This window comes from Gymnoscopelus braueri, assembly GCF_963280865.1.
Source record: "Gymnoscopelus braueri genome assembly, chromosome: 19".
NCBI lineage: Eukaryota > Metazoa > Chordata > Actinopteri > Myctophiformes > Myctophidae > Gymnoscopelus > Gymnoscopelus braueri.
Window position 1 is genome coordinate 35078084 of NC_137621.1, and position 15752 is coordinate 35093835.

Here is a 15752-nt window from a genome sequence, read left to right on the forward strand (position 1 = left end):
CAGGGCCGAGCTCATGCCTCCTTCAATGCATGAGAGCCAACTGACCTTCTTGTCACTTGACAGGGGGCCCCAGCGGCCACAGCGTCCCCGGCGGGAATCAAACCCCAAAACACACTTTCTAATTCTCCTCCTATACATTTTGTCCAAAACTCACAACTTAGTATACATTATCTCTTGAGTCAAGTTACGAAGGTCTAGTAGTTAATAATTATAACTACTTCTGGTTTGGATAATGTAATTGTCTAACACCAACTTATTAAAGGAACATACTGTACATCTATCTTTAATTTAATCTAATTGCACTTGTGAGGGATATCAGTCTGTTATGTGACTGGTATGACATCACTAGTTAGAAAATGATGAACTAGTTTTGCTGTGATAGTAGCTAGTTAAATTAGCATACATTTAACTAGCCAGATACCAGTTATTACCAGTTATTATGTTATCAAATAAATTGTAACTAGTAAAATTTGAAGGTCTGAACAAATGGCTAAATCCCCCTCTCTCCTTGATAGGGAGAGTGAGTCTTGTAAAAATTAATGGTCTGCCAAGATTACCACATCCCATGCAAATGGTCCCACTATAATTACCTCGGAGAATTAATTCGCTGGGCTTGTCATTGTCGTATACTTCAAGGATGGGTTTGAGGAAACACAGATTGGGCTAACAATGACACTTGCTTTAAAGGACCTCATTTTTGAGTGTCATGACTGGGACAGATAAGCTGAAAGGTCTTCTTGAGCAAAATCCTTTTTTTAACAGTACTTTTAGCATATGGAGGGATATTCAACAACACCTTGGTAGAAAGGGCTATTATTCAGCTTATAAATAATAAGGCATTTCTCCCAGGTACGTATGGTAATGTTTCATTAATGGTTTAGGGACAGGATAAGGACTGTTGGAATAGTTTTATTGTATTTATTTATTCATTTTGCATTTTACCCCTTTTTTCTCCCCAATTTAGCTGTTATGCCAATGTATTCCTCCCCATACACATTTCTGTGTGTTGTTGCTGCTTTTGTATCCTACTGGCTCATCTACCAGTGAGGAGCCCCCACCGGGAGGACATAGAGCTTCCATCCTACGACTCCCGCCCAACACTCCCTGCTGACAGGTGCCGCCCCGCCACAGCCTGTAGGAGTACGTGCAGTGACAAATATCGGCCTCCCCGCCCCCGGCTTCCCACCCCCGGACACGGGGGTGGGATGCCGGGCGAATCGTGTTCATAGATTTGCACTTCCCTTCAGAAGGTCTACACGAATTCGTAAATTTGGAAAGGGCTCACCATTAAACGTCTGAGAATATGCACTTACTGTATAGTAGATGCAAGCAGAATTCCACAAAACTCGCTGACCGACCAAAAATAGCAGATTGCATTACGACATGGTGTTTGAGCTTGTAGACGAATAAAATGGGGCTTAAATATCTTAACTTCTCCTCACTTTGCTGGGGATCCCCTCGAAACAGTGTTATTTTTAAATTAATTAAATTACTACTTCAACTATTTTAAACTAAGAAAGTAGTAGTTCTGTGTGGAGTTTGCATGTTCTCCCCGTGTCTCCTAGGGTAGGTACCCTCACAAAAACATGCAGTAATCCTGGTCACTATACTGCCTCCCCCTGGCCAGCCGGGGCGCCTGATGGAGGGGAAGGGAACTGGTTGGAATAACGTGTTCCTTCCACGCGCTACGTCCAACCAGGGAAACTCTCCCCTGTCAGGTGACAAGAAGGTCAGTTGGCTCTCATGCATTGAAGGAGGCATGAGCTCGGCCCTGGCCTCCCTAGGTTGGCAGAGGGAAGGTAGTGCCCAGGATTACATAGACAATTGGCACTGGGTGTAAAAAATAGGGGGATAAAAATTTGAAGTAAAAAAAAAAAAAAAGTAGTAGCAAACCAGAAGTAGCGATATTACTACTTCCTGTCATGTGCACTGGTTTATCTGTATATATCAAAATATATATTTCTAAACAAACGTCTTAGTTACGCCAGCATTGGTATAACCAGCAACATTGTGAAGCAGTTTGTTTATGTTTAATGATGAAACTAAGAAAGATCCCGAAAAAACGGCTCAACCACGCCTCCCTGCAGCCAGAACAGGTCATTTATCATTGCAGCTGAAAAACCTTCAGAAGACAGACAGACAGAAAAAATTGCCATGCTTTATCTGAGTGTTTTTTTTAGGCTACAGCCTTTTGAAGGACCTTAACAAATATATATATATATATTTATTTTCAAAAACAGCATAAAATATTCTCTTTAAATGAACAAACATTGTACCTTACAGTTGTCAGCTTTATCTCCCCCTAAAACCAAACAACCAGTCCAAACTTGTAAGCCTCATGAGCCTGAGGACATAAAGTGTTGGATGGCACAAAATGTCGTACAGCTGAGGGAAAATAAGTTCAAAGTTTTATTTGCCCTCCCTGTGACTCCATCACACAGATAAAAAAACTGTCTTAGCAACCTGTCCACTCATGTCAAACCCAATGTCAAAAACCTCAGTGTATTATTTGATTCTGCCCTTTAGTTTGACAAGCAGGTAAATGCAGTAGTAAAATACTTTTTTCACCAGATTCTCCTAAATCAAGCCATTTCTCTCTGCCCAAGACCTTGAGAAAGTCATGCACCTCCTCTTATCGTCCCACTTCGATTGACTTGAATCCCTCTGATGTGGCATTATTGTTTGTTTTCATTGTTTTTAAGTGATGATTGTTTATTTGTGTTTAACAGGGTTTATTGCTGATCTGTGCATTTGAGCCGTATGTGTTGTTTATGTCTATGGTTTTTGTATTTGTGATTTCCTACCTCCTGGGTCGGTATAGTTAAAGGGATATTTCACTTTCAAAAAATCTTTTGGTCATTTTATCATCTACTCAGGCCTTTGTGAACACCCCAGACAGTTTTTAAGTTGCTTGATTAATTATTTAGATATTTGATATTCATTTTATCAGACACGCCCCCTTCCTATACAAACCCATTGTAACTTCAAACTCTATTTTAACCATGTTGGATTCATTAAAAACACCCGTCCTTGGTTCTGGTGACTCACCCTGCCCTCCTAATACGCGAGGGGGCCGTGTTTTTCCGATTACTTTTTTCATTAAATTTTTTTATTGTATCTTATTTTTTTCATTTTCCAAAAACAAAATTAAAAATAAATGAAAAAAGTAATTGAAAAAACACGGCCCCCTCACGCATTAGGAGGGCAGGAGGAGTCACCAGAACCAAGGACAGGTGTTTTTGATGAATCTAACATGGTTAAAATGTTATGAGTTTGAAGTTACAATGGGTTTGTATAGGAAGGGGGCGTGTCTGATAAAATGAATATCAAATATCTAAATACTGAATCAAGCAACTTAAAAACGGTCTGGGGGGTTCACAAAGGCCTGAGTAGATGATAAAATGACCAAACGTTTTTTTGAAAGTGAAATATCCCTTTAAATGAACATAATATGTTCATTTAATTTGTTACAACTAGTTACAATTTATTACAGTATGACACAAATATTATATATATATATATATATATATATATATATATATATATATATATATATATATCATATAATTATATTGTACCTGATAATTGACTGGTGTGACATCACTGGTTTCATGTTAAATCCTAACAAATGAATTGAACATACATTGTACCTGAGCGTTGCCAGTCTGTTACCTGATTGGTATGAGTAGGATCATGAGCAGAGGGAAGATCATCTTCATGTAGGGGATTGGGTACATGCCAAACGTACACAGCACCAGCAGCTGCATCATCTGCAGAAAGGTGAAGTAGTGGATCTTCCTCTGTGGGACCTTGCGGATGTAATGGGTGGGAGGGTATTGCGTCTGCAATAAAAAGAACACGATATATTCACATTTTTGCCAGTTAGCAGATGCTCTTTCCTTGAGTGACTCGCCAAGGCACACTGATTAAGCAAGCAGAGTTTCAATGCCCTACTCAAGAACACATCGACAGGAAATGTGGTTGTGGTGGAGATTGGATATCGTTGCTGTCAGGCAGAAACCTCTTATCTCATTATTTCAACATTTCATTTATTTTTCTTAAATTAAAGCCCTACTTCATCATACAAGAGTGTCGCACAAAAGTAGTGAAAATAGCAGATCTACAAGCTCTCAACGCCTCGCAATGTGAAGCGATGTGAGCTTGTAGATCTTAGGCTATATTTTCACTATTTAAAATTGTTATTAAAATAATAATAAATAACTAACGGTTTTGGACTCGCAAGGTTTCCAGCCGACAGCAAAGATATGCAACTTGTACATGTACGTGTACACATAAAATGATATAATTAGTAGATGTGGTACAATGTCTGATTCAGAGGTTGAGAGGACTACTTCAGTTCAAATCCATGGGGTCAGGGCATATGCTGTTTGGAGGGTGCTTTCATCCAAAAACCATTATAGTCCCATTCATTTTCATTATGGGTAGAACAGGATGGACAATTCTTCTATGACTCATACCCAGAAAAGAGAAATACATTCTATATACTACTGTAATGGAGCAATTTGTTTTGTATACATAATAAAGATAATTGCTTTAGGAGATTACACTACCCTTTATTTCTCTTTTTGAATTATTTTCTTTTCGGCCCTGCACCTGTCCAAAACTGTGGATGCGTGTTCTAATTTGTTTGTGTCAAAATGACTCACATCCAGGCCAGCAGGGGGCCTTATTCACTGCAACACAGACATGGGTAACCAATTTATACAACATTGTAATTCTGAGTGTAATTCAGAGTTTACCACTGAGGACTTTACTGTGGACCTGGCACTGTCTGAATGGCTTTGATGTGGTGAACACCAGAGGGCAGCTTACCTGCTACTCACACTCAAACAAGCACTGAGAATTATCTGCAAATGCTATTTAACCCAGGTCTGCTTTAGAAGGTCTGGGAAACTAGTCAACTGTTTGATCTAGAGAGCTCCGTGATCAACATATGGTGTCGCACACACACACACTCACACTCACACACACACCCCCCCACACGCACGCACGCACGCACGCACGCACGCACGCACGCACGCACGACACACACACACACACACACACACACACACACACACACACACACACACACACACACACACACACACACACATGAACACACACACACACACATGAACACACACACACATGAACACACACACACACACACACACACACACACACACACACACACACACACACACACACACACACACACACACACACACACACACACACACACACACACACACCCCTGTGCATTTGACAGATGAGGTGCCAGTCCCACTCACCTGCTCCTTCAGAGGGAGCCACATGCGTTGGAACACACACACACACACACACACACACACACACACACACACACACACACACACACACACACACACACACACACACACACACACACACACACACACACACACACACACACACACGTAGGGATGTGTCCACACTACCACACTACAGATGAGATGCCAGGCCCATTCACCTGCTCCTCGAGGAGGTGGGACACACACACACACACACACACACACACACACACACACACACACACACACACACACACACACACACACACACACACACACACACACACACACACACACACACACACACACACACACACACACACACACACAGTTCTCCCAGATGAATGACCTGTTCTTTGAGCAGGAGGGCCATGCGGTCACACATCTGGTTGCCGTCGATGGATGTGAGGGCGATGTAGAGGAACAGGCCGTACAGGACGGGCTTGGGGATCCACTGGAGCGGGACGGGCAGCAGCAGCACTGACACGCCGATGAAGATGTTGGCCGCCAGAGAGGTCAGCCTCGTCTCCTTCACCTGAACAATACTGAGGAGGAGGAGGAGGAGGAAGACACCACAACACCAATGTTTGTATCTTGTTTTAAACACTTTTAAAACCCACCATACGTAGTGGGGAAGGCTTTCGCAGAAAATAGCAGATCGACAAGGCTATTTTCAGCGAAAGCTTTCGACACAATAACAGAAAACAGAAAAGACACTAGCATAGAGACCTGCTCCGCTCAACCATATGGGGTTTAAGTGGTTAATTTATAGTGCAATTGTGCTTCGTCCTCTGGACCCCAGTTGTCTCTGTATTTGGACCGCTTTTATTTCTTTGCCAAAACATTACTCGACGCGTTGAGAGCTTGTAAGTTCTGCTATTTTTGGCTAATGTTCCCCCCAAAATATGAATGCTGGTGTGCAAATGGTTAACAAAAGTGGCTTTCTAAGAGTTTCTTAAAGCATATTTTGATTATTGTGATAATATAAATAAACTGGACCCTAGTTGGCTCTACTTTTTCCTTCTACGCCAAAACCCAAAAAGAATTGCCAAAAATAACCAATCTACAAGCTCACAACACGTAGCAATGTGACGCGTTGTGAGCTTGCCTATTTTTTGTGAAGGTTTTCCCAGAATACGGATGCTGAGGTTTAAGTGGTTAATGCATCTGATGTTGTGAAGACACAGCTGAATGTCCCATGACAGCAATGAAACCCCATCATTAACCAATCAAAAGCAGGAATGCCGACACAGCAGATGCAAGTATCACTGCTAATTCAATTACACATTGTGGAACAGTAGACATAAAACACACCCCTATATTTAGCTTGCACGTGACATTGGTAGAATGTATGATATACTGTACAGTACAAACACATACTTCACTACTATAAAGTTTATACTTTACTACTACTACTACTACTACTACTACTACTACTACTACTACTACTACTACTACTACTACTACTACATGCAAATCTTCCATAAACTGAAAAGGCAACTCTTAGCCAACCCACCTCCCTTCTTCTTCTACGGTTTCCCGTCCTGTCTTTCCTCTATTCACACTAACCTGGCTTCATTTTGACAAAAAATCTACATTTATACACCATCGCACGACAGAGTATAAATTAGACATTAGCTTAGAATGTAAAGCAGTTACATGTATCAGAATAGAGGATACTGTACTGTCTTATATGTTTTGCATTGTCCTTCTACCATTCCAAACCATTTATCTCACTTCCTAGCTTAAGTGATCTTGATGATAATTCTACACACTCTGCAGACTATAATCGAGTACATCTCTGCACCGGCAGAATCATAAACTCACCAGCAGCATTTCTTGAAAAAAACACTTCACCTCATTCGCAAAAAATGCCTAATTATACCCTAATAATCACGCAATCAGAGAGGAGCAAGGGAGCCCCGGGCACCGGATTAATGGTCCGCTCCGCGAGGGCCACCTATAATTGAACTGCTGATTAGCAGGTGAGGTGGCCGAGAGGTGGCCTGAAGGCTAACTCACGTCTCGTAGAGGTGTCCGCCCTCAACCCGCTGCTCCACGAAGGCCAGCTGACGCACGTGAAGGGTGGAGTGGGGGAAGGCGGCGTGCATCCAGGGCAGCCCCAGCACCGACATCAGGATATTAATGAGGCCAGAGAGCATCAGGTCCCAGTGGTAGGCCGTTCCCTTCAGCAACCTGCAGAAGAACAGAGGGATGAATAGCGCAGTTCGTTCTCAAACTTTTTTCATGGCAGCGGACCCCCCCATCAAAGGCCAACACTTTCCTAGGGTGAACATTGGCCTTCAACATGATCAGAATAGACTCCTCCCCACACTCTCACATCCTGCCTTCCCTTTCTTCAACACTCACGCACACGCACATGCACACGCACACACACACAAACATAAAACTGCACGGTAATATCCTCAGTGTTCATTTAACTCCCAAAAGTGTACACGGACCCACCCGTAAGAGTTAAATTAAGGATTTTACTGTGTAACCTGTATGCAATTTTGGCCGTGTTCAGCTGTGTGTTTTTAAGCACACATAGTACTTTGAATTTGGAAATAAACCACGGTTGGAGAAGCATAAAAGTGATGTAATGTTTGTTGGTGGTTCATGTATTGCAGTCAGATTAAGTGTCATGATCTGTTTCCTTGTTTTGTTTCCTGATTTCTCTGTTGTACAGTAGATAGGCTTTACTTTACAGCTGTGTTGGAAGCAATGTTCCAATGTTTCCTGTTTTCCTTTGTTGCAGTTACCGGTTTTGTACTTTTGTCAATCGGGTTCACCTGTGTCCTGTCAATCTTGTCTATTTATACTCCCCTGTGTTTTCTGTTCTTTGCCAGTTAGTTGTGAGTGTATCACCAGTGTTTGTTCTTGGCTCCTCATGTACTGTATATTCCTAGTGCTTGATGTCCTAGTGTTTACCTTGTGTGTCAATAAACCACCTTGCATTTCAACTGCCCTGCCTCTGCCTCTAGTCCTGCGTTCGTATTCTTTTCTCCTGACTTGCTTATGACATTATGTTCAGAATGTGACATGAAGGTGTCATTAAATGACAATGATAATAAACATCTATCTAATTTGTTGGTATAAGATGGTAAAAGAGGCTCTGGGAGTGAATCAGCTTAAAAGTATCGGGTAAATGTTAGAAGGGCTTGAAAGGGACCCTTCAATTGTTTGTTATTTCCTCAGTTATTTTATTCAGGATAAGAACCTATGAACGTCTGTAAAAGAAAGGTCAGTTTTGAGGGGTTTAAAAGACAACAGCAAAACAAAACAAAACAACTTCTGACCCCATATATCCACCGCCTGTACATTGGAACGGAGGAGGTACCTAGCCAGGGATACAGTGGAACTTGGAGTTTACTGATCATTATAATACTATGATTCTAAAACAAAACAATCATCAACTTTAACTCTTTGACTGCCAGAGTATTTTCATAAAGTACTCCCCCAGTGCCAGCAATTTTCGTGTTTTTTTATTTTTTTATTTTGAATTTTTCTCATGAAAATAATTTAAGGACACATAATGTAAAGACCCAGCACAAATTCGCCACCAGAGAGCAGCACATGACAGCTTTGATCATGTCGTTGGGTCTCTCTCACCCTTCTTCATAGATTAGACAAGGAAAAACATGAAAACGGATGTGACGTCACCCAGATTGTTTTGATCAGCGAAAATTACGTTGTGATGCACGACGGCGATGACTGATCGTCACCCAGACCATAGATTATAGAAGAGAAGCTGTCCGTTTGTCCGTTATACCGTGTGAAAACCCGTTTATTTACCTATTTTGGACGAAAATGACTGGGGAAAAAAATCAAAAACCGGAAACGGAATCCAGGCCATGAAACCGGATGGAGATGTCCGTGAAGTAAGTGGAACTCGAGAATAACATTGAATATTAAGCAGCATAGCGCAATCAGAGATTAAACAATGAACGCGCGTCCAGCGCGTCGAGCGCGTCGACGGCCAACTGGACAAAGTAGCACTTGACGCGTTATCGCGTCGTCCGCAGTCAAAGAGTTAACTAGCACTGACTATTACATATCCATAATACAAATAGTCATATTAGTTCTATAGAGAATTTTGTTAATTTATTCCTATGTTATTATGTCATGTGATGTTATTACATTATTTCCACATTTCTTTGGCCGTACCCTCCATTTGTACCCAGAAACACATCAATACTGATACGTGTTTATTGTATCATCTGTCCACCTCTCTTTGTCAGTACCTGTTCTCTGGTGCATTGGTGAGCGAGACCACAATGTTCTGGTCGATGAAGATAAGGAGGGCAAGCAGAAAGCCCAGGCCCATGGCACTGAGCACGTTCATGGCCGACAGACGCTCAAAGGGAGCCACATTGAAGATCGGACGGTCGTGGACTTTGAACTTTGGAACTGGTGGAGGAAAAAAATGAAATAAAGCGTGAAGAGCAAGATACTCAAGGGATCAGTGCCCATGTACCTGTCAAACTACCTCAAAAGAGTGAGAAACGCCCAAAGGCTCAACACCAGAGGGAGCTCCACTCCACTCCACTGATCCCAGATTCGTCACTAACATGGGGAAAGTGCTCTTCGGAGCACAGGTCTCCGCCAGGTCAGGTAGGTTATTGTGGGCCAGCAATGTTCGAAATTCGCCAATCAGGATGGTATGAAAAATCGGACAGATCATTCTTGATCACATGACTATAAAGATAATGTGTACTGATTTGCGTTTGTGTTTGGACAAAATCTGTAGGAGTAATATAAAAACAAATTGTTGCAAAGATCGGCCTCCTGGCGCTATATCAGGTCGATGTGAAAAATTTGGGGCAGAGGTTCTGCTCCGTCATGAGCGGCATCCAAGGAGTGTGTGTGCACAGTTTTGATGCGATCAAGCCAACAGTGCCGGAGATTAGCTGTTCACAGACACACACACAGACACGCGGGCGGACAGGGTGCAGAACATAGTCTCGGCCATGACTTGGTCTGGCGGAGACAAACAGGTGATAACATGTGACATCCTAACAGTGTGGAAACAGTCAACAGTACATTTCAACAGACAATAAATGGTACTGACGCTCAATGTCGTTGAACAGGTAGGAGCCGATGAACGAGAACAAGAGGACCGAGATGGGAAGAGCACAGTCTGACAGCACCTCCCGCACTTTGGCATGCAGGAACGGACTGAGAGAGAGAGAGAGAGAGAGAGAGAGAGAGAGAGAGGAGAGGAGAGGAGGTTTAGAAAGGGACAGAGAGAGAAGCAACAAAGGAGAGAGAGGAGACGGCAAAGAATAAAGAGTAAGCGGGGAAAGAAGAGACAAAAGAGAAATACAATTCATGTGAACAGGACAAAGACAATGACTGCAATACAGACACTGCTGAAGTACCTCAGTCCAGCTCAGCTTACACACAATTGAATCGAGCCTCGAGTTTGATTTGATTACAGGGAGTAATCGCAGTGTTGTATATTAATGCTTCTCAAACCCCAGGAAGTGACAGGAGGCATTCAACAACAACAGAGTTCTTCATAAAAGCCTGACATGAAAACACAATCTGCAAAGTAAAAAGCTTTATTTCTCCTTGCTGGTAGTCGATGGCGACCCAGTCCAAAAGAGATTTAAAGGTTGCCTAGTGATTCATGTGCGAGTGCCGCAGTGCCGCACGCTGGGTTTGATGGCGGTAATGAATCTGTAATGGGATTAATTATCTATAAAACGTGAACTGACTTGGCATTAAAACATTTTGATGAGGTATCCCTGACAGACAAAGCTGACAGATATAGAGAGACAAACAGACATATTTATGGACAGATACATCTACAAATGTCCTACATGAAGATGGTCACAACACTGAAATGTTTGTCTTAAGACAAATGTTTTAATACTCAAGTAAGATGCAGTGTGTAGGAGTTTACCCACACATCTTCTTATGTGGATTATTATGCGGTCGATTATGCGGTCGATTATGCAGTCGCGCTGACATTTTGCACCTTAATCTCATGTATACAATGCATTGACTTTTGTCTTTTTTTGTGTTCTCTAGCACCTTAACTAACGTCCATAGTATATCATGCACAGTATACATCTGCTACTATGCTCACACACCTTTATATCTTATCTCAGGTAATTTGTGTAAATATGTAGATAATTTGTTTGTTTTCTTTTCCACTTTCTCCCCCCCCTTCTTCTTCTTCCCTTTCTTTTTTCTATGGAAATAACAATGCGATAGAACTTGCAGAAAAACTACTTTCACCCACTTTTTTACTTCTGTAAACCTGTGATGTGACATTAAGCTGATTCTGATTCTGACTCTGATTCTTCTAACACAATGTTTAAAGTAAAATGATAAACAAGTGAATAAGGCAGATCTATCAGATTTCTCATAAATCTATAAGGGGTTAATTTGTATGTTATGGTCAGATTCATAAGATATTAGTAGGGCCAAAATCAAGTTACGGATTTAATGTATGGGGGATTATAAAAGAACACAGATATTTAATTACATTGTAGTCTATGAATTGTAGCAACTTGTCTGTTTTACAACATCATTTCGGTTATCTCGCCTGATCTCATCTCTTCCCATCTCGTCAGATTTAATCTAATCTAATCCCTTCTCATCTAATCTCTGTCCTTTTTTATGTTAAAACATTAGACAAAATGTTTTAACTAATGCCTGATTTATACTTGGTTGCATGCCGTGTCATGCACCAAAAATAGCAGATCTACAAGATCAACAACATGCGTCACAGCGAAACACGTTATGAGCTTGTAGATTGTTTTCGGTGCGTGACACTGGCGTGAAACAAAGTATATATCGTTGCCGTCGGGTGGAAACTACATCTACTGATCTACAACTTCAACAGTTTTTTCACAGATTCATGCCCTACTTTTTCAGACAAGAGCCGATGCGACGCGTTGCGGCGCGCTGTGAACTTGCAGATCGGCTATTTTCACTACTTTTGTGTGACACTCTTGTCTGACGAAGCAGGGCATGAATCTGTGAAAAAACATAAACAGTTTAAATATGGAGAAAAGTTTCTGCCCGACAGCAACGATATCACCCTTAACCCTTTAAGACGCATCTGTGTCATTTTTAGATTTGAGCTAAAAAGCACTATTTTACACTTGCTATTCTGCTATTCAAAAATAGCGCTACGAGCTTGTAGATCTGCTATTTTTGAAAAATCGTGAAAATGTGTGCAAATCTTTGAATATATATATATTTTTAAAGTGAACATTTGTAACTCAAATCTTTGCTTCTGGGGGTCCCTGGAACAAAATATTTTGAGATGGGGGTCCGCGGCCAAATACATATCATGTTGGGGGTCCTTGACATGAAAAAGTTTGAGAACCACTCATATAGAAACATTTTTAGTTTTTTCAGAATACTGTTGGGGATTTAGAAGACATTTGTAGAATCGGCCTCAAGCCTTAATGGGTTAACCTGTCCCTGCCCTGACTGCGCCTCATACCTCCTTTTGAACTGGTAGAGGGTGTAGCCCATCCAGAGTGTCCCCAGCATCAGCAGCAGGCAGAGGACAGACCTCTCTCTGGTGCAGTTGATCAAAGACTCTGGAAAGGCGTTGAGGCCGGCCAGCCCAGCCACTGCCTCGGTCCCGTTTCCAACCAGAAGGCCCGCCCCTCCTCGGCTGTGTGGCTGCTGAAAGTCCTCTAGACTATGGTTAGATAGCGTTGGGGCGTGGTAGTATTTGTCAAATACTGGGATTAGATGAGAAAATGGTTAGCTGGAGACGGTGGCGAAATAAGCAGGGATGGAGTGCAAGAACATCTCCGGAAATCTCAAAATAATCCCTTTTAACGGAAGGGAATAACAAACAAAACTAAATAAACGAAGAAAATACATTCTCAGGGGGTTATTCCCAGACAAAGAACAAAATAAATATATAATTAAAATGTACTTTTTCATTGTGTATACATGTATTAGACGGTGGGGGTTAACCCCCTCCCCCAATTTCCCATGTTTTCCCAACACTGGTTTGCAAGAATCATTCCCATGACCACATTTCTAAAGCCCTTCAGTTTTTCATTCCAATAGAAATGCAATATAAAGCACTTTGTATAAAAGTTTAGTGTAATGGCATATCAGATGTGGGCAACGAGTGTATGCTGTAAATATATGTACTGTACATGTCTATATCCCAGATTCAACCAAATCCACTTGACAACCCCAATGACCCCCTACCCTGTCAAACTCAGGCGAGTTCCTGAATTTAAAATGGGGTACCAGCATTCGTTCTTGTGTATTGGTAAATGACACTGTTTCCACAACAAGAGGACAACAAGAATGGAGAAGTCACAGGTTAAACAGGAACGAGATGGACTACCCTCGTCAAATCTTATGTAGTTCCAGTCAACCTCAGAATTAATCTAACCCAAGTTCCCATTTCTCAGAAGTGCCACAGAACTGCTCAAATGTGACATATACAGTAGACTGCCTGCCCCACGCTGACATTGTCTTTGACCATGACTGCACATTGCAATCATTTAATTTGTCTGGTATGACTATGCATGCTCTGTTTTATCACGAGCATGTGTCACAAATCAAGTTGACCTTCTGAGACAATGACGTTTTCTTTAAGTGTACAATAGTGTACAATATTCAGCGCGAGAAGAGGGTTAAAATACAGCAGTCATTTTAGCTCACTGTTTGCCCCCAGCAGCTCTTTAATGTCTCAGAAACACATTCAATTTCTCTGCCCAGGTCTGCTGCAGGGCCTGGGCCTGAGCACTAACTTACTTTTGACTGTGCCTTTGAGTGCATCAACCACAAACGCAATGGAGATGAACAGAGCAATGACCTCCTCCGTCGACCTAGAAAGCATACATAAAATAACATGTAAAAGTTATATGAGGGTTAGATGAATAGACAGTAAAACCGTGATAGAGTCTAGTGCAGGCTCACATACTGTATTAAATCCGAAAACGAACTAAACAAATGCACCAATCACCCGATCCAAACTAATTTAGTCATTTGTATTAAAATATTTGCAGGGATGAAATGCTGATGATTGCACGCATGAGAATGAGGAAAACCCAAACATCAACCACCCCCACACTAAATCATGATGACAAATGTACAGAGGGCACTGTGTTGGGGCGTAAACAAACCTTTTAAAGAGCTTCATTAGAAGGCTGACATTGAAGATTCCCCCCAGGATGAGGAAGAGGCTGTTCCACAGGCCGATGCAGGCATAGAACGCTGGGAAGTCCAGGTCGTAGTCATCACAGATCCCACGGATAACTGCAAGATAACACACACACACGCACACGCACACGAACACACACACACACATACACACACACACACACACACACACACACACACACACACACACACACACACACACACACACACACACACACACACATACCCCCACACACACACACACACATACATACACACACACACACACGCGCGCATCAGTGACAATGCGAGACATATCTAACGACTGCTAATATTTTAAAACAGTAATTTGACAGAGGGATATTTTGCTGACAAATCACCGCAATAAGTGTTTTGACCTTACATTGAGCAACAGATCCCCCGCCCAGACATTTCTGCTAACGTATTCAGCCTGATAGATATATGGTCATATAAAACCGTAATAAAGAGGCGGCCATCGCTGAGTGGGTAACGAGGCTGTCTGGGAATTGGAAGGTCGCTGAACCCCTCCCCCCGGACTCAACCCAGTCTATGTGTCAATGTGTCCCTGAGCAAGACTCTTAACCCATAACTGCTCCCTGGATGCCGGCTGGGTAATTGCAGAGGACAAATTCTACTTAGGAAAAAATGTGCTGTAGCAAATACCCCAACAACAAAAGGGGACACAAAAGATGTTTTATTAATTATTATCATACACATTTCATACACATATATATATATATATATTTCAATATTTATATATATATATATATATATATATATATATATATATATATATATATATATATATATATATATATATATATTTAAATATATATATATAATGTGTATGCAATGTGTATGATAATAATATATAATAATATATATATATATATATATATATATATATATATATATATATAATAATATATATATATATATATATATATATATATATATATATATATATATATATATATATATATATATATATATATATATTCACACTCGCATATAATGTTTCATAATTTGAACAGTATCCCTTGATTTTGCTCGGCACCATGCTTATTGTCCTCCAGACAATGTTTCACACTCAGTATCTCTTAGCACTTAGCCTGAACAAAGTTGTGTTAACGTTAGCACTGTGTTAGTGCTGTGCGGCTCATTTCACTCAGATAGCATTGTAAAAGACAAGTGCAATCAGGCCAGTTTGACGTGAAACAATGTTGTTGACAATGTCATCTCTCCAGTAAATCAAGTGATGAAATGGAATTCCGCTTCTTA

At 41.2% G+C, this 15752-nt stretch overlaps 1 protein-coding gene across 4 annotated transcripts in view; it reads right to left on the bottom strand.

The window, feature by feature from the left end:
• slc4a11 (solute carrier family 4 member 11) overlaps window positions 1-15752 on the bottom strand; it is a 122726-nt gene that overhangs the window by 4860 nt on the left and 102114 nt on the right. For all 4 annotated transcript variants that reach the window (XR_013932107.1, XM_080413858.1, XM_080413856.1 and 1 more), the window contains exons 12-19: window positions 14435-14567; window positions 14064-14137; window positions 12778-13024; window positions 10384-10490; window positions 9557-9722; window positions 7335-7508; window positions 5662-5857; window positions 3673-3842 (exon numbers count right to left, since the gene is read on the bottom strand). Coding sequence is in view for 3 of the 4 variants with exons in the window: in XM_080413858.1 (XP_080269984.1) it covers window positions 3673-3842; window positions 5662-5857; window positions 7335-7508; window positions 9557-9722; window positions 10384-10490; window positions 12778-13024; window positions 14064-14137; window positions 14435-14567 (1267 nt within the window). In the remaining variant the exon portion in view is untranslated. The remainder of the gene's footprint in view (window positions 1-3672; window positions 3843-5661; window positions 5858-7334; window positions 7509-9556; window positions 9723-10383; window positions 10491-12777; window positions 13025-14063; window positions 14138-14434; window positions 14568-15752) is intronic.